The sequence below is a fragment of the Lethenteron reissneri genome, chromosome 35 (assembly GCF_015708825.2).
Source record: "Lethenteron reissneri isolate LAM-NWPU_2019-01 chromosome 35, ASM1570882v1, whole genome shotgun sequence".
Classification (NCBI taxonomy): domain Eukaryota; kingdom Metazoa; phylum Chordata; class Hyperoartia; order Petromyzontiformes; family Petromyzontidae; genus Lethenteron; species Lethenteron reissneri.
The window spans coordinates 4,846,831-4,874,364 of record NC_083813.1 but is presented as its reverse complement, the minus strand read 5'-3'; the positions used below and the strand labels follow the sequence as shown (position 1 = coordinate 4,874,364).

The 27,534-nt window shown below is 47.7% G+C and overlaps 2 protein-coding genes across 2 annotated transcripts in view; one reads left to right on the top strand and one right to left on the bottom strand.

Annotated features, from left to right (window-relative positions):
• Positions 1-2,663, bottom strand: part of LOC133350838 (sodium/hydrogen exchanger 3-like) — a 142,196-nt gene extending 139,533 nt beyond the window's left edge. The window contains 1 exon segment of the mRNA XM_061565611.1: positions 1,324-2,663. Coding sequence (XP_061421595.1) covers positions 1,324-1,666 — 343 coding nt within the window. The 5' untranslated portion in view covers positions 1,667-2,663.
• Positions 2,664-14,802: 12,139 nt separating this feature from the next.
• The window catches only part of LOC133350839 (centrosomal protein of 72 kDa-like), a 30,394-nt gene continuing 17,662 nt past the window's right edge, over positions 14,803-27,534 (top strand). Inside the window, exons 1-3 of the mRNA XM_061565612.1 lie at positions 14,803-14,830; positions 17,002-17,094; positions 26,925-27,052. Of these exons, the coding sequence (XP_061421596.1) occupies positions 14,818-14,830; positions 17,002-17,094; positions 26,925-27,052 (234 nt within the window). The 5' untranslated portion in view covers positions 14,803-14,817. The remainder of the gene's footprint in view (positions 14,831-17,001; positions 17,095-26,924; positions 27,053-27,534) is intronic.

The window sequence follows — 27,534 nt, the reverse complement described above, 5'->3', positions numbered from 1 at the left end:
AAGACCATTCTTGCAATTGCTATAACAAGCCATTCTCTTTGCACTGCTGGATGAAGGCCTCCACAAGCCATTACCATCCTGCAAATGGTCTCACGGTAGAATAATCCACGGAGCTCTTACACGAGCTGACTTCAGTGCTCCATCTCGACAGCAGTCATACTCTCAGGCATGCTCGTCCATTCAACTGCCCAGCTCCACTGGTCGTAATAGTCAATATGATGCCTCTGATTTGTGTCCTTTCCCTGATATCTGTATTCCTATTTCTATCTCTCAGTGTACTATCAAGCATGTATCTCTCCCTGCCCATTTTGCGCACTTTTTAGCTTGTGTTCACTCTGCCAGTGCCCACGTTTCCAATATATATGTCACAGCAGGTAATATGCATGGATTGATTGAAAACGTCCTTCTTGAGGAATATCCGCTATGTCACTTCCCATGATTGAGTTGAGTTTTCCAAAATATATCTGTTGGAGGGATATAACCCGAAAGCAAATGTTACCATGCGGAGTTTAATACATTGAGATTGTGTGTGTGTGTGTGTTGCTGTCCGTGGTGCTGAAACTGCAGAGTGTGGGGCATTAAAGCAAGCAAATCATTGAATACCACCTCTATGCAGGTACTATATAATATGATTGCACAATCGTGTCAAGTGATGACCTATCCACACGTGCGTCATGGTAAAGTTAAAGGCCAATAACCGGGATCTTTGAACGTGCAATTACTGTACGGAAAGTATTTAAGTTGTTTAACATGAGGAGAATTTACAATATTTGCATATCCGTAAATTTGCTTAAGTAAAAGTCACATTTCAATTCCGCTGTCTTTATCAAGGTCATACAATCCCTGCGCATTTGGAACGTCACGTTATATTTGAGTGACGATCAGCCAAAATCATTGTGCCACTTGCCAGTGTTCTGCAATACATAGAGCAGCCACTAATATCGAATATAAAACACAACCATTGGCACAGCACCGACAAACCATACACTGTACAGCACAGCATTCATTTAGTTGCTACTTTTTACCCTTACATTCAACCTTTTAATATTTCATCCTTGCTACAATTTTCCGTCAATCGATTGCAGATATATCTTGGCTGTCACCTTGCCAATGCCCCCTTTTGAATAAATACATTTCAAACGACACACATGCCCTGGTTAAATAAAGTTACTTGATGCACTGGGAATTAAGTTGTTGAAAAATACAAACCCATGAGCTGAACACAAATCAACCCAACAAATCTTTCATCGTCATCATCATCACACATCGTCTACAACGACACACAACAGCTTTTTTTTTATACCTTTTATTTTTTAAACCCACCAATTTTTGCCAGGCTGGCCACGAGTATCCACACAGCGATGACGTACGGCTCCTGAACGTGGTCCCAGTGAAGGGAGACCACCGTGAAGCCCTTGCGGTGCGACGGGGAGACACTTTGAGGACTCCATGTGGTCGGGCACGGCGTAGGAGCGAAGGGGCCCTGGCGTGTGCCCGGAGACCCTTCTGCTCCACCGGCCCCTGTCGCGGCCACGTCTCCCCCTTCGCGGCGGTCGTCGTCGCCGATCGCTGACCCGGGAGACGAGGTGGTGATGATGACGATGAGGCTCACAGTGGCCACGCTCATAAGAAGTGCCGATACGCCTAAACGCCGACCTCCATTCATTGTGCTCACCGCTTAGCAGAGAGCTGGACGCCGGTCGGTATGTGTGTGGTGTGCGCTGTTTATGTGTGTGCGTTTATGCGTCTATGTATCGACACAAGGGTACGTGTGTACGTATAGAAAGCAGTATGCGTGTTATTTTATGTGTAGGTTACGTACGTGTGTTAACAGTACTTGCCAATAAGTCTACGCAGCTGAACGGATGATCTGTCGTTCGGTGTATTCGATAACATCACGGCTCCTCGTCTCTCTCGTTCGATGATCGTGTTACGCACGGCCATGCGTGCTGTATTCCACCTGAACTGATTGTACGTGTATTTATGTACGTACGAGCGTAGATACATTCAACGTTGCCGAATCTATCGTTCTAATGCAATTCACTAATCGATGCGGTGCGCGTGTGTGTGTTCTGCATTTGTACGTGCAGTCCTTGTTTCTGTACACTGCGCTGCCTCCGAATGCGCGTTCCCGTGTGTGAACGTCGTCTTACTGTATGTGTCCACGTGCAGTACTGTACGCACACACGTGTGTGTGTGTGTGTACACGTGTGTGGATGTCACCTATTTAAACGCATACCGTGTCGCAGAGCCACACGGCCCCGTTACATGCTGCGCAGATCCTTCGGGGAGGCAATGTGTTGCAATAGATGCGGCTTTGTGTCTCCCTCTGTTAAACCTCGTCACTCATGCCCCCACCAAGCAAACGTCTGCAGTAAACCCCAAAACAGATGATGTTCAATCCTCACACAACACACCACACACACATAGCGCAGGCGTCAGGCAGCGCAGGCGTCAGGCTGCAGATCGCTGTCCACTGCGGGTTAACCAACCCTTTCTTTGTCCGAACCGGTTTTTCCCTGCAAGCCAGCGACGGGATAATGATAGCATAGTAGTGATTACGCACACACGCACTGGGGTAGGTGATAAATCTCTGCTTTTACACCCAGCAGGCGATGAGTGCATTCGTTCGTCTGGGTGATTCAATAAATTAACCTTATGGCGGGACCCCAGGGTCCCATAAGCCCCCGGCTCTCGCATAAACATTACATTAAGAGCTTGTTTGCCCGTCCAAGGACGGGCATATTGCAGTAAATATGAAACTTGCAAGCGAAAAACGTTGATATATTCATTGCATCAATTCGTGTGCAATTCGTAAGGGCGCGGTGACACAGACCTATTTCATTTTAAGGTTATAATCCCTTGTTCACCATGACGTCCTTTTTACTTTGATGTCTCAACAGCGTGACGGAGATCGTGTGACGTGAGGATTCTTCTGCCTGTGTAGTGAGGGTTGTGAGTTGACGCCGAGGAGGGGGGAGGAGGCGCCTCGCCCCCCCCCCCATGTGGAGTGACGTCACCCGCTACTAATTATGAATGGAGGGGGGGAGTACATTTGGATGACGTCACATGTTCATGATTATTAATGAAGGGGGGGGGTTCCATGCGGAGGGACGTCACCCGCTCATAATTATTCATGAGGGGCGGGTCCATGTGGAGGACGTAGCCTGTTCATGATTATTAATGAGGGGGGCTGGTCGACGTGGAATTACATCACCTGCTCATGATTATTAATGAGGGGGGTTTTCCATGCGGAGTGACGTCACCCGCTCATGATTATTAATGAGGGGCGGGTCCATGTGGAGGACGTAACCTATTCATGATTCTTCTTCTTGGTTCTTTCGGTAAAGTCACGTAGAAGGGAAGTAATAAAATAATAAAAATAAAACATAATAAAATAATTCTCACGACGTTTCGGCCACAACGCAAGCAGCCGTCCTCAGGTGAAAATCAGGTCCGTCGAGGCGACAGAGTCTGAATGAAACAGCACACGAGCTTGGAGCATATATATAAGCTGGGCGCATTGACAAAGGAATTTGCATATCAAGATGAATTTAGCATATTCATGGGAAAGCAGGAATGTGATTAGTACTGCATATGCATGTGCATTATGCAGGATTAACAGCATCAAAGGGAGATACAGTTGCTGCTGCTGCTGCAGTTGCTGCTGCTGCTGCAGTTGCTGCTCCTGCTGCAGTTGCTGCTGCTGCTGCAGTTGCTGCCTTATCCATTTTTAATATAGCACTATGTATTATTCTACCCACCTTAATGTGTATCACACTGCTATATATTTACTATACAATTACGACACCATACATTACTCTGCACACTGCACCATGCCAGTGAGTGGAACGCAGTCTGAAAGTCACCGTAAACGTGAACACAATCAGTTAAGATCCGAAATGGTTTATTACGTCCTTCCAATGATTGCTAAGCCAGAATCCATCTTCTCGGTTAAAATTGTCTCTGTGTTTGTATATGTGGATCGCCTCATGATAGCCAGATGGCTTGCAGAGAACCTCTGTCTTGGAGAAGTCAATGTCATGTGAGCCCACTGAGTTGTAACAGTGATCTGCCACGGCTGAGGTGTTTGTCCTACCGTGTTTCAGGTCTGCTTTATGTTCACGGATGCGGTCCGAGACATGTCGTTTGGTTTCCCCAATGTAACTGCTACCACAGAGGCAACTTAGTTTGTAGACGCCAGGGTACTGTATGTCTGGAACCACATCTTTTACAGACGGTACCAGATCACGGATTTTATGTACTGTGTTGAATCGGACCTGGATCTTGTTTAATCAGGATTTTGGAGATCTTTTTTGTGACCCCAGCAATGTAGGGTAAGGTGATGGTCTTGAAAGCCTTTCAAGACCATCACCGTGAACATAAAGCAGACCTGAAACACGGTAGGACAAACACCTCAGCCGTGGCAGATCACTGTTACAACTCAGTGGGCTCACATGACATTGACTTCTCCAAGACAGAGGTTCTCTGCAAGCCATCTGGCTATCATGAGAGATTCGTTCATGAGGCGATCCACATATACAAACACAGAGACAATTTTAACCGAGAAGATGGATTCTGGCTTAGCAATCATTGGAAGGACGTAATAAACCATTTCGGATCTTAACTGATTGAGTTCACGTTTACGGTGACTTTCAGACCGCGTTCCACTCACTGGCATGGTGCAGTGTGCAGAGTAATGTATGGTGTCGTAATTGTATAGTAAATATATAGCAGTGTGATACACATTAAGGTGGGTAGAATAATACATAGTGTTATATTAAAAATGGATAAGGCAGCAACTGCAGCAGCAGCAGCAACTGCAGCAGCAGCAGCAACTACAGCAGCAGTAGCAGCAACTGCAGCAGCAGCAGCAACTGCAGCAGCAGCAGCAACTGCAGCAGCAGCAGCAACTGCAGCAGCAGCAGCAACTGTAGCTCCCTTTGATGCTGTTAATCCTGCATAATGCACATGCATATGCAGTACTAATCACATTCCTGCATTTCCCATGAATATGCTAAATTCCTCTTGATACGCAAATTCCTTTGTCAATGCGCCCAGCTTATATATATGCTCCAAGCTCGTGTGCTGTTTCATTCAGACTCTGTCGCCTCGACGGAACTGGTTTTCACCTGAGGACGGCTGCTTGCGTTGTGGCCGAAACGTCATGAGAATTATTTTATTATGTTTTATTTTTATTATTTTATTACTTCCCTTCTACGTGACTTTACCGAAAGAACCAAGAAGATGAATCCCTGCAGTCACGAAAGCTTTAAATCGAAACTATTCATGATTATTAATGAGGGGGGCTGGTCGACGTGGAGTGACGTCACGCGCGGGACACACAGACATTCTTGGCTCATTATGGTAGTAAATAATGTAAACAAAAACTTTGCTCTTTTTCACCAATGGGTTTGAAGGATGGTGGCCAGTGTCTTGTTAAACTATGCCTTCAAAACTGAAAACTACTTACCTCCAGTACCTATATTTAAATACCCTGTCGAAAAAAAATATTTACACCCCTCTGTCAATGATCGTGTTTCTCAGTGTGGATTTGTGAACACGTTGTAAACAGTACACAAAATAGTACGCGTTTTTAATGCTCTGTTCATATTGTAACAAGCGCTTATACCAATGTTACTCTACAGAGTAGTGGGTCGCCGCTCCTCTTATCCGCATTGATACGAGCGGTATGTCGGGACTATGGCTTTACCGCAAACAAACTATCTGCACAGATGCATACGGAGAAGAGAAGTATTATCAATAAGGAGGAAGTCACTTTGCAACGCATCTCATCTGTTAAATATCAGCAGGTAATAGGATTGTCATCAATTTATCCTGGCTGCAGACATTGGCAGGTCACAAATAATAATGAAGATAAGAGAGCAGTTTCACTGTATTATGCATCCCGTGATGACAAATAAAGGACTGAAGTCGTGTAGGCAGTTTGAGCAGCTTTGGGTAGGACTTATGATCTTGCCCATACCCGAGCATGGAGTGCAGTATTCGCTTGTTCAGCTCTTGTGCGCATTCGTCCCCGCCGCTGCGCTTCGACGACACGACAACAGAATGATCCGCGCCAGGCGGGTCGCGGCGTTTATGTCTGCGGTGTGACGGAGTCGCCAAAATGTTTTCAATTCATTACGATTTTGACTTCCATTTATTCGGGACCCCGGGGTCCCACCGTAAGATTCACTAATGCCGGTCTTGTCTTGTCAACATGTACGCATGGATATATGCATTCGACGGGCCCCGTTCAATTTGTATTTCCGTGCACATCGATCCTGCCAATTGGTCACTTGTCACCTGTGACCCCATCGATTGGTGCGATAGCCACAACGTGGTTGGTGCACGTGGCATTTAATCGTCCCCCAATTGTCCCCTAAATGCCCCAAATTGTCCCTAACCTCTAATTGTCCCAACAACAAAAACACTATTAAACGCTACACGATGATATGCAGTCGTGTGCTCTTTCAATTGCAATTAGTAATTGATGTACTGTATTGTATACAGTCCCTATTATATGCTGAATATGATACACAAACGTGTAAATCTATCAATGCTGAATGAATGCATAAACGTATTAAGAATGATACAAATGTACACTATGCATTATCCCATATTGTAGTGCATATGCTGCATTAATGATGATTGTCAAAAATACAGCTCTGCAATGCAATGCAGTACATCCTATTCGTATAAAATTAATATCTGCCTAGAGTTCCCTGGCTGGCTGCTGGCTGGGCTCCTCTCCACCACAACAAAGGCTCCATTGTTCGTAGCTGCTGTGGAATGTTGCCACATAAACTAGCTGGGTAACTGGCTATAAAAGGATTTCCCATGTAAAACTAAAATTATTGCATTGAATTGAAACAGCGGAAGAAGCTCGGAAGACATGATTGAGTGACACCGAAGAGGTAGGAGCAACGAATACAGACTGACGTGATTCACTTAAATGTACTCTAACTTTTCAATGTGTGCACCTATTAATATAATTCTCTCGCCAGAATGGTATTGAAAGGCCTATGAAAAAACAGTCACAATACATATTGTCTTGGCATTTTATTACGTTCAAAGGTAGATCACCCGGGTACAGTATTGTGATAAGAGATGAAAATTACAGCCGTCTCTTATTTTTTGTTTGCAGAGCAACGGGCTATCTACTCGTAAAATTAATATATCGTATATACAGTACACAGTGTAACCAGTTTAACACGTAGGCTTTCGCGACCAATGTTATTCATAATCAACGATTTTTGGGTTTAGATCGCGTTTATTTATAAATGTGTCGTAACCCTCCACCACCCGACACGGCCAATCAGTAAAAATGTGTCACGTTGACAAAGACAAATAGTTCACTGCTTTAGCCCACCGGTGTGTTGAAGTACTCAAATTGTAAATGTTGTTGCTTCAACACACCGGTGGGCTAAAGCAGTGAACTATTTGTCTTTGTCAACGTGACACATTTTTACTGATTGGCCGTGTCGGGTGGTGGAGGGTTACGACACATTTATAAATAAACAGTGTAACCAGTATGCTTTCGCTACCAATATCCATAGAGGGATTTTTTTGGGGTTAGATCTGTAGTGTGTATCTCACGAGGCACACACATAAGTTTGGAGGCACCACAATTTATTAACAACTGAACAGGGCTACGGGCTAACAATACTCGGGGTTATTCTAGACCCCCAAAGGGATCTCTATGTAAACTGAGTCCTCGACGACCGACGCTCCAAGACCCCCGAAGCAACGCCGCACGTTAAACTCTTCCCGCCAGACAACCACAATCGCTCCGCCTCCGTCCCTCTTATTCTCTCGAGCGTGGCCTCGCTCCACCTCCGGCCACGCCCTTTCCTCGGTCTCTCGCGACGGAACCGGAGCCAGCGTCACATGTCCTCCGGGCCCCCGTTTCCGGGCCCCCTTCACTACTCCGTGTCAGCACGCCCCCTCTCTCTCTCTCTGGGAATGGACCCTGCTCTGTAGGGCCTGCTTCCCCGCCACGTCTCCATCGGCCCCATCGAGAGGTATGTGCACACTTATTTACCAGTTGTGGTTATAGTCGGCTTATACGCCGTAGAGATGCTATTTACGTCTCTACATCACCCCCCCCCCCACACACACACTTTATGAAACTCAGCCGTCTTGGCTGACCAACATATAACCCACGCAATGTGTGGGCTTCCAACTTTTAACGCAACTATTTAAATGGCCGACCCACCCCCCGAACAGCCCACAACTACACTCCGCATATGTAACAGGGCACACGAGCACAAGATGGGCCGGGTCAACCATTGACCCATCTGGCTCGAGCGGCGCCCGCGAACCAAGGGTGTAGGTGCACTTTGACGCCGGAGGATGGTCATTTAAATCCAGCAGTCTTTGCCCGAGTCCTTGATGCCAGGCCGTCAAGCGAGGAGTGTGCGAGTCCCCTGGAGGTTCCCGGAACAGCCGGAAGATGACTCGATGAGCACGGGACTTCCCGAGGCGAAAAACCACCAAGCAGTGGGGGGTCGGGCAATGGCGGCTCCGGACTCCCCCGTCCACCCCGGGCCGGCACTACTGGTGATGTTTGGGGCGTTAGTAGCTTGGACCCTGTGGGCGGAACAATATAACTGTCCTGAGGAAGGACATCAGCCGACACGCGCCCCAGCTCATCGGACTGACCAGACACCCGGCCCTCGGGAAGTGGAGATGAAAGACTAATGGCCACGACGGGTACACAAACCAGCAGCGGCGACCACACTGAATCTGCACGCACTGCGGACTCCTCACCTCCACCACTTCGACCGGGCCCTGCCATGGTTTGTGTAATTTCGGGGAGGTACCCATCGGGACATGGGGGCAGTGGAGCCATGCCTTGTCCCCTAGCGTCCATAGAGTCGTGGACTGGCAGGGCCTGACGAGGCGTTCATTGGCCGCCTGCCGCAAGGCCAAGTTGCCCCGAGACGCCTCCATAGCTTCTGCCAATCGCTGTAGGGTAAGACGCATGGGGTTCGAAATCTTCGTACAATTTTCCAGTCGCTTGAACTGCACATCAATTGGTGGGTCACACTCCCTTCCATACATTAAAAAGAACGGGGAAAACCCGGTAGAAGCGTGCGGGGTGGAACTATATGCGGCGAGCACGACCGGAACTTGTAAGTCCTAGTCTGACTGGGCTTCATTGACAAGTTGGCACAACATCGAAGTCAGGGTTCTGTGTAACCTCTCCACCATACCGTCTGTCTGGGGGTGATAAGGCGATGTGCGTACCTTTTTGGTACCCAATTGCTCGCAAATCTCTTTCAACAGCTTGGACGAATTTTTTTTGCCCTGGTCCATCAAGAGACGTTCAGGGGCGTCTTTATCCAATACATAGCCATGAAGGAATGCGTCTGTGATGGTTTCAGCTGACTGGTTTGCTAGCGGTCAGGCCATTGGCCAACGCGATGAATACTCCACCCCCACCAATAAATATTTATTCCCCCGCGGAATGGTGGGGAACAGACCGAGAACATCACCCGCGACGAGTTCGTTCACCCGGGAAACGCCATGCCCGGCCAGAAAAAGTGAATTTTTAGAGTAGCCAATGTTTTCTGGACACCAAGGTGCATTAACCGCTCGTGTTTCGCACGTCTCATCTTCCCCCGCATAACGAATGGCACCACAATGGCGTATCGATGGGATTCCTCGTCCCATCTCATCAGCAAGCCCCCGTCAAGGATTGCTGGTGATACTCCTCGTCTGTTACCCTGACCTTCTGCCTTACCGACACGGCGCCGCAGTTTGAGCAGGGAGGCGACCTCCATCTGGAGTCACCCCCATTCATCATGCGTGAGGCTGAGTGTTCTATCACGCATCTGGACCATATCTGGAGGCCGAACGTCCGCAGACGCCGCCATAGCCTGAGGCAACTCCCCAGCAGGGGTTTTGCAGCTTCCCGCACCCATGAGGCATGCACATGAGTCTCGAGGTGCAGTCTCGAGAGAGCGTCCGGGTTTCCATGACGAACGCCCTTTCTGTACGATACTTTAAAAGTATAGTCCTGAAGGACCTCTAGCCACCGCGAGAGCTGCCCGGATGGTTGTTCAACCCGCAGCGCGTACTGAAGGGCCGTGTGATCCAACCGCATCTCAAATGCCCTCCCATAGAGGTACAGATGATACACTTGGATAAAATAGACGATGGCCAACAATTCTCACCGCGTTACGCAATACCGCTGTTCCGCAGGGGATAACAAACGACTCCCATAAGCCACGACCTTTTCAACCCCGTCAACCACCAGGGACAGCCCGGCACCAATCCCTGTGTCGCTGGCATCCGTGTCGAGGAGAATAGGTCGGGAGAAGTCAGGATAGCGGAGAGGAGGTGCTTTGACCAAACCCTCCCGCAGTGCGACAAACGCCACCTCCTCCTCCGTCCCCCAACAAATTTTCTGGCCTTTGGCAGTAAGAACATGCAGGGGTTTTGTGATAGTCACAAGGCCGGGCACAAATCGACGGTAATAGGAGGCAAACCCGACAAAACTTCGCACTTCACCCACCGTCTTGGGGGTCGGCCATGTACGCACACACGCCGTTTTGTCAGGGTCTGTCGCTATTCCGGATTCTCTCAGAATGTGGCCCAGATATCGGACTGACCTCTGCAGAAAACTGTATGTTTGCGGCTTGAATTTTAAATTAGCTGCCCGCATTTTGAGAAAAACGGCTCGCAACCGTTGTAGGTGCTCATCGAATGTACGTGCAAAGACGATAACGTCATCGAGATAGATTATGCACGAGTCCCACTGGAGCCCTGCCAAAATAAATTCCATAAGCCGTTGGATTGTGGCTAGGCTGGAATGGAGTCCCATGGGAAGGTGATTACACGCAAACAAGCCCTGGGGAGTTCAAAATGCCATTTTAGGCTTGGAACTACCATCTAAGGGCAACTGCAAAAAGCCAGAAAGCAAGTCAAGGGTAGAAAAAAACCGCGCCCCTGACAAGGCATCCAGGGAATCATCCATCCGCGGAAGTGGGTACGCGTCGGCAACAGATACCTTGTTTAACTTTTAGAAATCCGTACAAAACCTCAAGGTGCCATCCTGCTTTTTGACAAAGAGAATTGGAGCCCCCCACAGACTGTTGGAAGGGGTGATAATATCCGTGGCTAGCATCTCCCCAACTGCATGACGAACATGCTCCTTCTCAGTCGGGCTCAGCCTGTACGGGTTCTGATGAATGGGGGCCGCATTGCCTATGTCGATTTGATGGTGTACCAACGACGTGCGGCCAATGTCGTATTTGGATTTGTTGAAGATGTCTGAAAATTCCTTAATGAGCGCATGCAATGCGGATCTCTGCACCTCCGACAAGTCGGGGCTTTTGGCACAGAGTGCGTCCACGCACGCGTCGTCGCAACTCTCACCCCGCTCCGCAGCTGTGACCATCTTGACGGGGTCCGTCATTATCACATCGCCATCTGCTGGCGATGCGTGAGCTAGGACCGTGCCCACCTGTATGGCAGTGGGCCCAAGACCAGCGTTTTACATTTGAATGAAAGGCTGCTGGTCATTTCTGATGATAGTTTGGGCTTCTACCAACGTAAGGCCACGGCTCACTTTGTTGGATGGAGTTAGAAGAACAACTCCCTTGATGGCATCCCCATCAAGTTGCCCCCTGAGGCGCAAGGGCACCAGCATTTGCGCTCCAGGCGGAATTTTAACCGTCTCCCACACGAGACGGTTAAAGTCGTCGTCGTCGGAGGCAGGCAGGCAGGCAGCACAACGTCCAGCTCCTGGGCCAGCCCCAGCATGCGATCCAAGACCAATGCGTCAAGGCCGTCCTTGTCCATTTTTGGGTACGCCGCCTGGGCCAGCGAGATAAGCGTGCTGTGGAAGACAAGGGGCGTCTCGGCTTCCTCTCGTCTCCGCGCAGCAAACTTATGGCACATGTTAGATGGCGGGTCTAAAACCCCCGCCATCTGTTGAAGAGCTTGCGCCAATGTCACTCGATCCTCGGCTGGAATGGAGTAGAATGCTCCCAAGGCGGCGTCATCTAACACCATTGGGAGCGCACGCAGCGCTTCCCTCTTCGTCCATCCCACCAGTTCGCAAGTAGCAGTGAAGCGGCGGCTGAAGGCCACCCAATCTCCGCTTGCCACGACGAATTCCTTTACAAAGGGAAGGCGCCTCTTCAGAGCACGCCCCTCCATTTGCATTTTTGGCGGGACGCTCGCGATGGCGTGAAATGGCGACCGTTTGCGCGGGCTGCGTTTCCCGCGCTTCCCGCGTTTCCCACGCGCGGGACGTAACAGCAGAGTCTTCGCCCAGCGGCTCCGGTCCTCCCACTCGTTCAGCCGGCTCGTCCAGGTCCATCTCTGCGACGAGTACTGCCGCAGCGGACAGTAGGTCGGCCAAGCACTGGCCACGTGCCCGTTTGTCTCTCCCCGCTGCTGGTGGCGTGGTGAGGTCGCGTTTCTGACGCTGCTCCACAGGCCCAAACCCCTCGCGGTCCATCTCCGGGGCCGCCTCTCCCAGGGCTGTCTGGGGGATCACCCCCTCTTCGTTCTCTTCCTCCGAAGAAGCCCTGATAGGTTGCCTTCTTCTCGTGTACATTTTAAGCCTATGCTATCACCTAGCTATAAAGTATTTTCACTTTTGGCACCAGATGTAGTGTGTATCTCACGAGTACACACACAGAAGTCTGGAGGCACCACGATTTATTAACAACTGAACAGGGCTACGGGCTAACAATACTCGGGGATATTCTAGACCCCCAAAGGGATCTCTATGTAAACTGAGTCCTCGACGACTGACACTCCAAGACTCCCGAAGCAACGCCGCACGGTAAGCTCTTCCCGCCAGACAACCACGATTGCTTCGCCTCCGTCCCTCTTATTCTCTCGAGCGTGGCCTCGCTCCGCCTACGGCCACGCCCTTTCCTCGTTCTCTCGCGACGGAACTGGAGCCAGCGTGACATGTCCTCTGGGTCCCCTTGTTAGCACGTCCCCTTTCTCTCTCTGGGACGGGACCCTGCTCTGTAGGGCCTGCTTCCCCGCTACATCTCCTTCGGCCCCATCGAGAGGTACGTGCACACTTATTTACCAGTTGTGGTTGTTATACGCCGTAGAGATGCTATTTACGACTCTACAGATCGCGTAAATGCGTCGTTATTTCTGGCTGTTGCCTGATGATGCTGGTTGTAATTACCGGCGAAATGTCGTACTCGAATTGTAAATGTTGTGGGTTTAATCTCTCCAACACACTGGTGTGCTTAACTAGTAACTACTTGGCACGTTTTATTTACGTCAAAACCCTTATATTTACGCGATATAAAAAAACCTATATTATGTACAGTACACAGTGTATAGCATATACTCTGTAATGTACATAGAGCAGTGTGTGGAGCAGCAGTGCAGTGGTTGCACACTGCGCTCTGAATTTGACCCGTCGCAATGAAGTATGGCGTGAGGCCTTTATTCGCCGGTTGACCGAAAATTATTCAAATAATTTTAGGGTACAGAGCAATCAACTCATTTGTATAGCGTGTATAGGCACATAATATAGTACTGTACATGCAAATGCTATACTGGATGCAGTGATAAAAAGCACATAGTTCAGAATAGGTGCTCTCCACTTAGGGCAGTCGCCAGCCAAACATCATTTAAGGAGAGGGCACGTTTGTTTCCTCTGTAGTAGTCACACTTTTTTTTTTAAACAAAATTCGATTACATATACATTGCAATATTGTTTTCTCTCTAATGCAATCAGAAATAATTAGTTACAATTTCAAATTTCTGAAAGATCTACCCAGCTGGGTGCACCTTTGATGATACCGCGTTGTACTTTTCATATTCGTGGCAGCGTGGCATTGTGCGTTTAAATCACACGTGCCGAAATCGAACTGTGAAGCTCTGCAACATGCTGTTAACGCCGATCCCAGTGGCACATCATTCTGTTGACTTTTCCGCCAAGTAATTGAGCGTTAACAGGTGGCGCTCATTTTATGGGGCACAGTGAGTTGAGAATGATGGCAATATAACTGCACTCGGAGTTTGAGCTCAAACAAGTTATACTGCTGAATTTACCTATATTTGCACAACACATCAATACCTTTGTCATTTGCATTTTACTTAAAATTCACCTCCGATTAGAACAGTTGGCTACGTATGGTGCGAAAGAAGTTCAACATACATAAACACAAAATTATTGTGAAAATAGTCCACGCCAAAAGTTCACCCTCGTGCAATATGCCATAGTACAACAGGGTTAACTCAAAACTCGCGTACCGTAATAGTGGAGCAGACAACACGAGTCGCCGTTCAAATGGTGATAAAAGCGCCAAATTCGGCACGTATTGTCTCCTAGGACAGGGGTCGGCGACCTGTGGCTTTTGAGCCACATGCGGCTCTTTAAAGGACTGCTTCGTGACGTTATTTATTAAGGACCACCGTATCGTATTCACCACATGAATTGCAGCTCTTGAAATATTGAGTTTTTTTTGTTTTTACTGAATTCTAAAGAAATGGCTCTTGTTATTTTGGTTGCCGACCCCTGACCGAGGCTCACTTAAGAAAAAAAACCATTAGCCGCCTATTTTTGGCCGTGGTACTCTTTGATTTTAGTGGCCGTCTTACATTGTTAGGTGGATCACTTTTCATCATCAAGTGACCCGAAGTGATAACACGTACCAAATGTGGTTGCTTGTATCACCATTTGAACGAATATTCACGTCATAATAATAAAACAATAATGATATTTATAATGCGCCATATTTTTCAGATAAGTCAATAACTCAGAGACGCGGAGACAAGCTCAGGACTGCTCGGAAACCTGACCAAACACAGACCGGCCTTTAGATGTTTCTTGCAAGTAAGAATGCATTTGATGTTGCGGATGCGCAAAAGGATCGAGTTCCACACCGAGGGGGCGACAGAGAACCGACGTGTGGCTGTAACAGTTCGGGACCTGCTCCACTAGTCACAGCCAGAGATATACTGTATGTGGTGTGATGGGTGAGATATGAATGGTAATTTAAATACAGTATATATTTTTGGAAAGTAACATGAAATGAGTTTCGAGTCTTTTTGTGGGATCCTGCTTGGGATGTAATGCTAATTACTGAATTCCATCGCTTGGTATGCAGGAGGTCGTAGGTTAGATCCCAACCCTGACGCCTGTATATTTGGAGTTTGCATGTTCTCCCCGTGGTCGCGTGCATTTTTCTCCAGGTCCTCCGGTTTTTCCCTCCACATTTAGAAACATGCTATTAGAGTATTTGGCTGCAATACATTTCCACATGAGAAGCCACTAAGTTGAGCTATCATTTGTGGCCATGTTGCTTCCTAAAAAGAGCTATATAGCTCAGTGGGTGCCTTACTTGGTAAAATTCCATATACATTGTTTCATTATGTGACGAGTACTCATAATTGGCGATTGCACAGAGGATTGCGCATTATGAACCCGGCTACCACAGACTGATTCCCCAACACGGCTAACACCAGAAGAGAGTGATATCTGAACCAACGATGACTGGTGTCTGTCGTGATGTATGGTCAAATTCGCACGGTGCAGGGAGTCCTTCATCCAACAGCTGATTAAAAAAGGTCTGCACACAGCTTAATTTTTCACGGAATACTTTCCGGATCGCTTGTAGACTGGCCAGCTGATTCCATCGCCCCATCTCTTGGTGGAACGAGGTCTCAGAACATCTTCTGTCATTGATCATTATAAGGTCGCAATCGTTACACACAAAGTGCTTGTCACAAATGAACCACAATACCCTGCTGATCTAGTCAAGGAGCATAAACCATCACGCAAACTCTAAAGAAGTGAGTTTCCAATCTAGGTTTTAAAAATGCATAGCTCCATTGGCTTCCAAATATCGGAAGAGCGTTCCAGACGGCCACAGAAGCGCATCTGAAAGCGCACAATGCCAGTGACCGTCTTTGTTCGATGGCTAGCCATAATCCGCTTCGAGGATGACCAGAGTTTGCGTGACCGTTTATGTCTTCTGCCTGCTGCACCTATTTTTAGTTTGAGTCAGCAGCTAAGTTTATGGTTGAAGCACGTAAATGCTACATGCGGAATTGGGGTCATCCCGCAACCCTACCCACCCCATCCTCTTTAGGCCCTGACCCTTCCACTTTAGCCCCTGTTCCCTTCTATTTGGGCCCCTTTCTCTGTAGGCACCGCATTTAACAATGCACGTGGTTGCGTTTCATTTGTTCGTTTAAATCTTCCTTCAAAATTGTATTCTAAAGCGGAAGATTAGCGTTGATCCTTAACCTTGGATCGGTAGTTTTACTTATTACTTTCATGGGTTGCCGCCTTGTCGTGGCAGAAATGCTCGTGTGCCTGCATGACCCAAAGAGCAAAGCCGACAGGAGCCTCAGACTCCCAAGCAGGTCCAACCATGCCCCACTGGTCAAAGGGCAGAGGACAGCCGAAATGGACAAGCCCTGGTCCTCCAGGTTGGGGGTTGAGGGTTGGGCGTGGGGCTAACAACACCACCTCGGGAAAAAAAACCCACAATTGATATGGATTGTTCATTTGAAATGTGTAATTTCATGGAGGGACTGTGTGTTTTTATTGGTGTGGTCTGGGACCGGTTTTGTTTTGCTGCTTTGTCCATGATTGCATTCGGTGTTTTAAAATCGGCAGGTGATTGATGTGCTTATGCAATTTGTACTTAAATACTATTTTTTTGTATTGTGTGACTTGCTTAGCTTTCCAATACGTTGCACTCCTATCGGTTTTTGTATCGTTTATTGTTGTAACATCTGTGAAAATGATGATTCGTAGCTCATCGGATTCTTCCAGTCTAAATAAAACGTTATGACTCAGAGAGAACACGTGCCGAGCCTAGCCAATCGTGACGGGAGATAATGACCCCCCACAACTTCTCCCCCCCCACCTACCCCCCCACCGACCCCACCTCCCCCCACCTTCCTCTCCACCTCCCCCCAACTTCTTCCCCACCTCCCTTCACCCCCCCCCCAACTCGTTACCATGGACACGGATCGCGCTCTGCGCATGCGCAGTTGCCATGGCGCCGTTCAGTTTGAACGCGATGGCGCTCACGGCCACGGAGGACTGGGTCCGCAAGCGGCTGCAGCTCGCGCACGACAACCTCGGTGAGGCTTATCGCGCACAGCCCTTCACGTAGCCGTCGCTAACGTAGCGTCTACCGCGGCTGTGTTGTTATACTTTTAAATATAATTGAAATATCGCCGTCCCGCGTATCAAACGCCCGTGATTACAATTCCCACGCGTTTAAGCGGCGATTGGTCGCGGTCGTGGTGGCCCGGCGGGACGGGCCGCGCTGATTGGACGAGGCGCTGCGAGATGACGCGCCGCCGTCGGCTCAGCCAATGGGAGCGGCCGGGGCGAGGCCCGCGGTGACGACCCCGTGACGGAGCCGCCGCCGACGACCGCTAATGCGGAGTGGGGATTTCAATTCGCTCTTCCCGGGCTAATTTCGCGCGAGTTTGTGGCGTTTAAATTTTGCTCTTAATGCGATTCCCCGACCGAGGTTCTCACGATTATAGGACGCACTTTGTTCTTACCAGGTAAGGTCCCACTTAGCTATGTAGCTTTTTTTTTTACTAGTAGGCACCTCCTGGTTACACCAGCCCACAGGGGATTATTGTGTCCGTCGTGCAGGGAGGGGCTGGGTGGGGAGGAGAGGGTGGGGCTGGGTGGGGAGGGGCTGGGTGGGAGGGGTGGAGAGGGGCTGGGTGGGAGGGGTGGAGAGGGGCTGGGTGGGGAGGGGCTGGGTGGGAGGGGTGGGGCTGGGTGGGAGGGGTGGGGCTGGGTGGGAGGGGTGGGGCTGGGTGGGAGGGGTGGGGCTGGGTGGGAGGGGTGGGGCTGGGTGGGGAGGGTGCGGCTGGTGTCCTTATAAAACTCAACGTTTAACCTACTCACGCCGGCTTGTGCCCGCCCTCACAGTCGGGCATATTTGCGGAATACACCACGCCGCCGTTGACCCTGGCAATTGACCGAGCAACCCAACGTTCCTACCAGCTCCCTCCGCAGGAATGTGTTTCAGAAGCGACCAGGCTATCGCAAATGCTAGCCCAGCGAAGTGGCTTATCAAGTGGACACATGTACAAGCAGCCACATGCTCTTAAAACTGCGTGGTGTTGACTCTAAATGTGTGGTGAGCCACCAGAGGACCCGGATAGAAATTCACGCGACCACGGGCAGAGAAGGGATACTCGAACGACAATTTTACCATATGGCGGTATCCTGGGGTTCCATAGTTCAATGTCCGTGATGCAGTCATGTTTAGTCTGCTGATGGTCGGCGATGCGGCAATCGACTCATCTCGACGAGTTGTACACGATGCACTATTCAAACTATTCATTTTCGATGACGGATTTTTTTATGCTGATGTTTGGCGTTTCCACATCGCGGAGTAGCACTGATTTCGGATTGATTGGTACCCCAGTCGCGGAGTTAAGTAACACCCCTGGAAAAAAAATGTCCCGGAAATAAAATATTTAATTGCCTTGGCCATTTCTGTATTATTTGGTTACCCCGGGTTACCGCCATGAGGATCAATTATACAGCAGCAGGCGTCGGGGTCGAAACCACGACCTCCTACATACCAGGCGAGGTCGTCGACATCTCGCCACCGCGGCGCCCCTATAGGCCTGTGACGGACTGTATTATAAATAGTTTGGGATGCGTCGTATAATCCGATGTGTGTGTGTGAGACCAAATTTGTTATAACGACTGTATAAGTTTGGGCAGGTGCATCTTTACATTCCGGTGCATCTTATTGTAGTGTTCACCTGGATGATGCATACAATTATAAACAGATGTGTACACAATAGGTTAGTATATTATTTTAAAATTACATCAAATATATGTATTTAAAATAAACGTTTCAACAGCCTTGCTACATCACATATAGTGAACGTAATGCATATAATCGTCAAATGTTTACAACATTTATCTCTGATGTACTTTTATCACGGTGTATAATCTAGCCCTCTCGGCCGCAAGTCAGTTAAAACTATTTACGACAAACCTCTTAAACATCTATAATTGGGTTTGCACGCGCACAATAGCTCCACATACGTGGTGTCAACTTCCGACACTTCTATCGATTTTTCCCACACGTGCTCAACAGCCACCACAACAATACTCTACTTTGTCACTTAAACTAAACTTTTAGTTACCAAGTAAATCCCACAGAGCTATTAGTTACTTTTCAGAGGCAGCCTGGCCAAACGAGAGCTAGGTAATCAAAGTGGCTTATATGATATGTGGACATTTATAGTAGTCAAATACAAATAATCTAAACACATGTTGTTTTTATGTGAAGGGTAAACCCGGAGGACCCGGAGAAAAATCCATGCAATCATGGGGAGAAAGAACATGCGAATGGACATGCACCGTCAGGGTCCGGGATTGAACTCATAGCCTCCTGCATGCCAGGCTAGGGGGAAAAGGTATCAACACTTGCATTAGAATGCTGACAATATGGCAATCGTGGAGCTGCGCTACGTGCTGGCAAGTAGAGGGCAGAGTAGCAGTAAAATCTTCTTTTCTTCATGGCTTACAGTTTTTTTAAAAGCTTAGATTTACTTCGCCCTGTTTTAAAGCGCCGTCCATCACAGCGCTAGTTATTATTATTTTAAGAGTGGCAACAACCATTTAAATATTTTCTCTTGACGATTTGAGTGTGTTAGAATCAGGCTTGATTCTCATATTTCATGAACTAAGTTACTGATGATAAATGTCTAGTTTTTTTATTACAATTAATGTTGTCCTCTGGCAATGTTGAAGTGTAACCCGTGTTTGTTTTGCGGAGGATGACATGCCGGGGTTGGGGTATGAAAATTAAGTCAATTTAATTTTAAGTTCCTCCATGTCCATTCCAGACTCCCTGCTGGCTGTAAACATAAATGCTCTCTCTCCGATGCCAAATTCACCATCATCCTAGTGTAGTGGATTCAACTGAGTCGCAGACGTACTCTTTGGAGGCAACACATTTATTGATACCAACACAAAGGGGCAACTGCCCCTTTACCAGATAACAACCTATGGTGGTGGACCACCAGGCTAACTACCATAATTACACTGGGAATAGCTACAAGGGACAGGACCCCGGCTTGGGTCCAGGTCCACGTGTGGTGACTCTTCTTGGATGTAGAACGTAGATCTTCAGGATAACAACAGCAACGCTGGGGACCCGGCTTATATCCTCACCGGTCATGGCTGGCTCCTTCCTTGGCCACGACCACCTTCTTGAACCCTCTAGCAGGAACTCGCCCCGACACTTGACCAGCCCTAGCCCCCATTTGGGGCCCCTGTGTAGATCTTACCCGTCACGTGCCTTCCAGGGTCAACTAGAGTGCCATGGCCTTTAACCCCATTCATGGCCGGCACCCTCACACCCCTCTCCTATAGGGGTCGGCACTGCACGCCGAGCGTGGTGCCACTCAGCGCTCTCTATCAGCGCTCACCGAGCCCCTCTAGGGCTGGTACTACACCCACATGTACGTGATATCCGCGATGTAAGTACATCGCACGCCGTGCCTCTCTTGGGCCGGCACCACACCATGACATCCATGATGTCACTACAAGCATCACTGCGCCTTTTAACTGTTATTGCATTGATCAATAAATTATGCTGTGATCGGTTTTGCCCTCAAAGAGTCGGCTAATTTAGTACTTGGTTTACATCTTCATGGTTTCTTGTTGGTGCATAAAATTACTTAAATCGTGTGGTTCCAGCACTTTAATGTTAGCTTGGCAACCAAATCAAGTATTCTTGAATAGTCAATTCCCACAGGGACTAAGAATAGCAATCCATAATTAATCAGCTCTACCTCTGTAATACCACAGGTTGCTACGATTTGCGTGTATAGAGTCATCTTTTTCTTCTTATCTCATGAAGTCCCAGCGATATCGCAATGTATATCTCCCAGTTTTATTTTCTATTTTACAACATTTAAGTTCCCATAGTAATTATTTGGGTCTTTCGGCAAAGTCACGTAGATAGGTTCAAAGAAAATAACAAAAAACTACGACGTTTCGATCACAACACAAGCGATCGTCATCATTCCTCCTGATGTGAGGACTTTACCGAAAGACCCAAAGAATTTTTCGATTTAAAGCTTTCGTGACTGCAGGGATTCATCTTCTTGGTTCTTTCGGTAAAGTCACGTAGAAGGGAAGTAATAAAATAATAAAAATAAAACATAATAAAACAATTCTCACGACGTTTCGGCCACAACGCAAGCAGCCGTCCTCAGGTGAAAACCAGGTCCGTCGAGGCGACAGAGTCTGAATGAAACAGCACACGAGCTTGGAGCATATATATAAGCTGGGCGCATTGACAAAGGAATTTGCATATCAAAAGGAATTTAGCATATTTATGGGAAATGCAGGAATGTGATTAGTACTGCATATGCATGTGCATTATGCAGGATTAACAGCATCAAAGGGAGCTGCAGTTACTGCTGCTGCTGCAGTTGCTGCTGCTGCAGTTGCTGCTGCTGCAGTTTCTGCTGCTGCTGCAGTTTCTGGCTGCTGCAGTTGCTGCTGCTGCTGCAGTTGCTGCTGCTGCACTTGCTGCTGCTGCTGCACTTGCTGCTGCTGCTGCACTTGCTGCTGCTGCTGCACTTGCTGCTGCTGCTGCAGTTGCTGCTGCTGCTGCACTTGCTGCTGCTACTGCAGTTGCTGCCTTATCCATTTTAATATAACACTATGTATTATTCTACCCACCCTAATGTGTATCACACTGCTATATGTTTACTATACAATTACGACACCATACATTACTCTGCACACTGCACCATGCCAGTGAGTGGAACGCGGTCTGAAAGTCACCGTAAACGTGAACACAATCAGTTAAGATCCGAAATGGTTTATTACGTCCTTCCAATGATTGCTAAGCCAGAATCCATCTTCTCGGTTGAAATTGTCTCTGTGTTTGTATATGTGGATCGCCTCATGAACGAATCTCTCACGATTTAAGAGACAATTTCAACCGAGAAGATGGATTCTGGCTTAGCAATCATTGGAAGGACGTAATAAACCATTTCGGATCTTAACTGATTGTGTTCATGTTTACGGTGACTTTCAGACCGCGTTCCACTCACTGGCATGGTGCAGTGTGCAGAGTAATGTATGGTGTCGTAATTGTATAGTAAACATATAGCAGTGTGATACACATTAGGGTGGGTAGAATAATACATAGTGTTATATTAAAATGGATAAGGCAGCAACTGCAGTAGCAGCAGCAAGTGCAGCAGCAGCAGCAGCAACTGCAGCAGCAGCAGCAAGTGCAGCAGCAGCAGCAAGTGCAGCAGCAGCAGCAAGTGCAGCAGCAGCAGCAAGTGCAGCAGCAGCAGCAACTGCAGCAGCAGCAGCAACTGCAGCAGCAGCAGCAACTGCAGCAGCAGCAGAAACTGCAGCAGCAGCAACTGCAGCAGCAGCAACTGCAGCAGCAGCAGTAACTGCAGCTCCCTTTGATGCTGTTAATCCTGCATAATGCACATGCATATGCAGTACTAATCACATTCCTGCATTTCCCATAAATATGCTAAATTACTTTTGATATGCAAATTCCTTTGTCAATGCGCCCAGCTTATATATATGCTCCAAGCTCGTGTGCTGTTTCATTCAGACTCTGTCGCCTCGACGGACCTGGTTTTCACCTGAGGACGGCTGCTTGCGTTGTGGCCGAAACGTCGTGAGAATTGTTTTATTATGTTTTATTTTTATTATTTTATTACTTCCCTTCTACGTGACTTTACCGAAAGAACCAAGAAGACCCAAAGAATATTAATTCCTGCAGTCACGAAAGCTTTAAGTCAAGATTTCCCATAGTGTGTTTTGTACGTAGCAGTGGTTAAATGCTGGTGTCTTGTTTTTACCCAGTGACTTGTCACCCCCTGCTCCTTTACCTTCCCAACCAATGCCATGGCTAGTGTCTGCTGTGGACTGGGGACCGTGGGTGGTAAACGTGTTATTTTGAGCTAAATGGGCACGGCACAGGCTAGAGAAGAGATGGACTGATGTGGTCTAGGATGTGGAGTTAATTGGACTTGCCAGTGACTGGTACCAGCAGGGTCAAGAGCGGCCTCTTTGGAGGAGGTTCGAAAAGGACACTTTTGCCCTCCAGCAACAAAAGACGAAGGGCTTAGGAACGATGCTCACAGCAATGAGCGGCGGGCCGGTTGGCTAAAACGCAGAGAGTTTGCAGTGAGGAGCACAATTGGTCCATCCGCCAGTCATCTCCGTCAACCTATGGCACCTGGGTCTGTTCTGTGACCTGCCTCAAAGTGCACCTAGCATGGCACACGCGCCGTGGTGACGTCACTGCCACTTAGTGGTGAATGTTATTTTGGCTACTCAACGGTTTGGTTCTGTTGCTGCCATAATTTATTACACCCCCCTCACTTCACACCACCCTTTTTATATACTAAATTCAACCAGAAATCATGACTCACTATTCCTGTTTGCTCATTTCCTCATTGGAAAATGTTGAGTTTATTCTGAGTTGCATCTGGGTACCCTATTGTGGCTGAAGGACCACACCCAATCATTGACTAATCATTGAATAATCACTTCCTGGAGTAGGGCAACCCCAATCACAAGCTCAAAACCTAATATCCTCCTAACAGTTTTATTAAGCTATCAGCAATGAGCAACTGTTAACTTGTATACATTTGTAATGGTTCGATAGAGGCGCTTAAACTCATGTGGAGGCAACACTGTATTTAACACAACTGCAACACACCCTACACATAAGGTGGTGACCACCGTCCTACTCTCGCTAAAACTCGGGTACTACTTGGCGTGGCAAAGCCAGGATGGCTTCTGCTTGGCCACGATGACTGGAGGCTTCTTTCTTCAGAGTCTTCATGAGACGGCTTCATCCCAGGCACCAACAGCCCAGCCCTCTGCGCTGAGCCCACTTATCACACCCTGGTCACGCCCCCTTCTCGAACCCACGAGAAGGCTCCACTCCCCGACCATGTGACCCCCAGGGTCCCCCAGGGCCCCTGGCCCCCTCCTGGATCCGGTCACGTGCCCAGCCGGGGTCACTCGGAGTGCCACATTGACACAACCCCCGTGGCACCCATCAATAGCCTCCATACCGAACAGGCAGTGACGTCACGTGTACAGACCCAACATAGCAGTGACGTCATGTGTGTACAGACCCGATACAGCAGTGACATCATATGTCACTACACATTGAAAGCTGTTTTAACTCTTATACCAAGGTAGTTATTTTTTTACTTTGCAAAGATACATCATAATATACAGCCATTTGTTTATCCCATGTGAACTGTGACATTGGTGGAAAGTCACACGATTAATGTGCATGCAATTGTAAGTTCTAGAAGATCACGCTGCAAAACAAACTGGTTGGCCTGTGGCCGCATCTGCGGCATGAAATGTTTACGGAGTGCTGCACATATTTGATTTTCCTCTTTCATTTTCCTTAAATCAGCAGATACATTTATGGTTGAAGCACTCTCTAATATGAAGAATTGGGGTGGCTTTCCCTGCCCCATCCTTAAGCACCAGCCTCTTCCTTTTGAGGCCCTTTTCTCTTTAGGCATCACCCATCTTCCTCCACACAAAGGCTTGGGCTTGTGTTTTTAAGGGCAATATGCATGCTCTTTTGCCCTGTGAGACTTGGCATCTCTGGGCTAAAGTCAAGTTGATTTGAGTGAGATACATTGTGAGTGAGTGGGTAATAGTGGGGGTTGTGCAATTGTGATAGTGTGCATCTGCCAGTCATCTCAGTCAACCCATGGCACCGGGCTTGTTGCGTGACCTGCCAACGGGTCTTCGACACTTCATGTGGCTTCAAAGTGCACCAAGCATGGCACAAGTACCGTGGTGACGAAACAGCCACTTAGTGGCAGTTTTTGTTGTTGCGTGCGCGAGTAGCAGTCGAAGTGGTTGTTATTGAGCTGATCTGGCCCATGCCTTCCAATCACTCCAGACCAGGTACCAGCATCATGACCAACTCGTGCATTTAAGTCACCCAACAGGATGACTCTATCCCGAGGGACCACTTTAGCTAGCACTTGTGACAGGAGGTCATAGAACCCATCTGACTCATCGGCCTTGCCTGCATCCCTCCACGGATGTTCGTCTTCTGTGGGGGCATAAGTAACGACGATCACCACTCTTCGCCTCCGGTTGATGGGAAGGTGAGCCCAAAGTAGTCTGGGGCTTACCGCTTTCAACACCTCACCGTCTTGCTCCCACGCCCCCTTCATTCTTTTGTTCAGAAGAAGAGCCACTCCCTGTTGTTGGGCAGTCTCCTGCCCCGAGTAGACTACTGTCCACCCCTCATGATGGCAGGAGCCAGAGCTGGTCCACCGGACCTCCTGAATACCACAGAGATCCAGGCGGTAACGGTCCAGCTCCCGACAGAGGAGTGGCAGCCTCTCCTCTGCAGTGAACATTTGAATATTCCACGTGGCCATTCGAAGTGGCTTTTTGTTGTTTCTGGAGGAGCCCCGAGGGTAAAGATTCCATCTCCTGGCTCCGCCAAATAGGGTGTGGCCAGGAGACGTCATAGACGCCTGTCCCCCTGGGGCCTCCGGCACAAGCTTATTAAGTAGATATTTTATACGTGTTTTGTGGTAATTAATTGAAGGTGGAGGGGTTACCAGCCCCTCGCACCCATCCAGAACCCCCATTTGGCCGCTGTGGTGGTTACAAACGCCATAAGCAGAATGGTCAATCTAAATTGGTCCTCCCCCCATGGCACTGCCCACCACAGCATTGCCATCCAGCACCACGAGTAGGTAGGGGGTTGTTTTTGCCGGACTGTATTTACACATATAGACATGCACTTACAAATCATGTTTTTTTACTTCGATGTACAGTACGTAGTGTTTGTTATGTATTGTGAAAAACACAAGGTCAGTGACTACCTATTACTCCAGAGTATAATTTCATAATGAATATTCAGAAATTTTCAAAAGGAACAAATGTCCCAAATAGCTCTGATATGGTGCAAATCAAGACACCATGTACAAAACTGTGCAAAGAAAGCATATTCATTGAGAACATGCTGATACTTGCAAGTGCAGGAGGTATGCTTTAAACAGGTGTATTAATTTTTCTGAATGTTAAGATCATTACTGTGTATAATGGCTTACACAGCAAATATAAGCCCCGGAGGTTCTGGGCTACATAGCTGATCAAACGTGTCAGATTTGACTATGGTTTTTAATCAGCTACCTATTGGGAGTGAATTCATGTACTCTCTGTGCCCACCATCTATCTTCCTCTCCCTCTGTATTATGGTATACCCATGTGGTCCACCGAAACCAGCCAAGGGAAGGTTACCAACCTGAATAACATGTTTCTTGCCTACAGCTTCTACGTCTGTTAGCCACATTCCAATTGACATTGATTAACCACACTCCAGCAGCTAATTACCCAATCGGTAGATTAGGGGCTTTCCAAATATAGAAGCCCTTAACCCTGTCTTTGACTTGCATTCAACATTAAGTACAGGAAGAAAACATACATATTAATAAGTAGAACTGGCTTGCATCTCAATATTGTTAAATTTCCTAGAGCATTCATAATGCATAGCCTACCACCCTTACAATTTATACTGTTAACTGTGTTGTTGTATATATTGTCAAGTTTGTTTGAGAAAACTGCTATGACCAATAATTTTAAACTGATGCAGAATACAATAAAGTTATATTTTATTTAGCTAATCTGTTTTTACATCTGTATATGCAACAGCAGACTTGAAGCGTTTTTTCTAGTTTTCATAGTTGAGCTTGTGAATTAATATGAATAAAGATGTACATTTCAATTCCGATCTTGCCACAGTCCAGAGTTAACAGACACATGCAGCATATGCTATATAATTTAATCAACTGTTACATGGTCTGTATGTAAATGGAAAGGATTGTTCTTCAAAATGTAAAAATGAGATAATGGGTGTGGGTTGCAGGTGATGTGCGTTCACTGTCGCTGCCTGGCACGTACAGCGAGAAGGTGGCCCACTTAGGTAGCTCGCTCAAGAACTTCACTCGGCTCAAGTCTCTGGATCTCTCCAGAAACTCTCTCGTGAGCTTGCAGGTGAGCATGGCAAGTCTAAATCTGCTAATGGCACACGGCCCAGCTCACTAGAATAGAAAGTTAAGTGATGCATATGTTTGTTCCCACCACTGGCTTTGTGATCCTGTCTGTCAGGCCTTGATTAAAGTATATGTCACAGACAAGGGCCCAAAACTGCTGTCCTGGTGAACTGCTAATTGCAATAATTTCAAGAACTTAAAGATAATGTTGATTGATGTTCCAGCACTGCTGTTTTAAGCACTGCATGATACATTTCATTTCAAAGGAGATTTGTTATTTGAAATGTAAGAAATGCTTGACTTTTTATGTACATCAACATGTTGTCGCATAGCCATTAGGTAGATGTTAACATTTCCATCATGTCCGTCTCAATTCACTTAAGACTTAATTCTGTTTCATATTATAGATATAGATTTTAAGCTTTCGTGACTGCAGGAATCCATACTCTTTGGTTCTTTCGGCAAAACAGTCTGCCTCAGCAG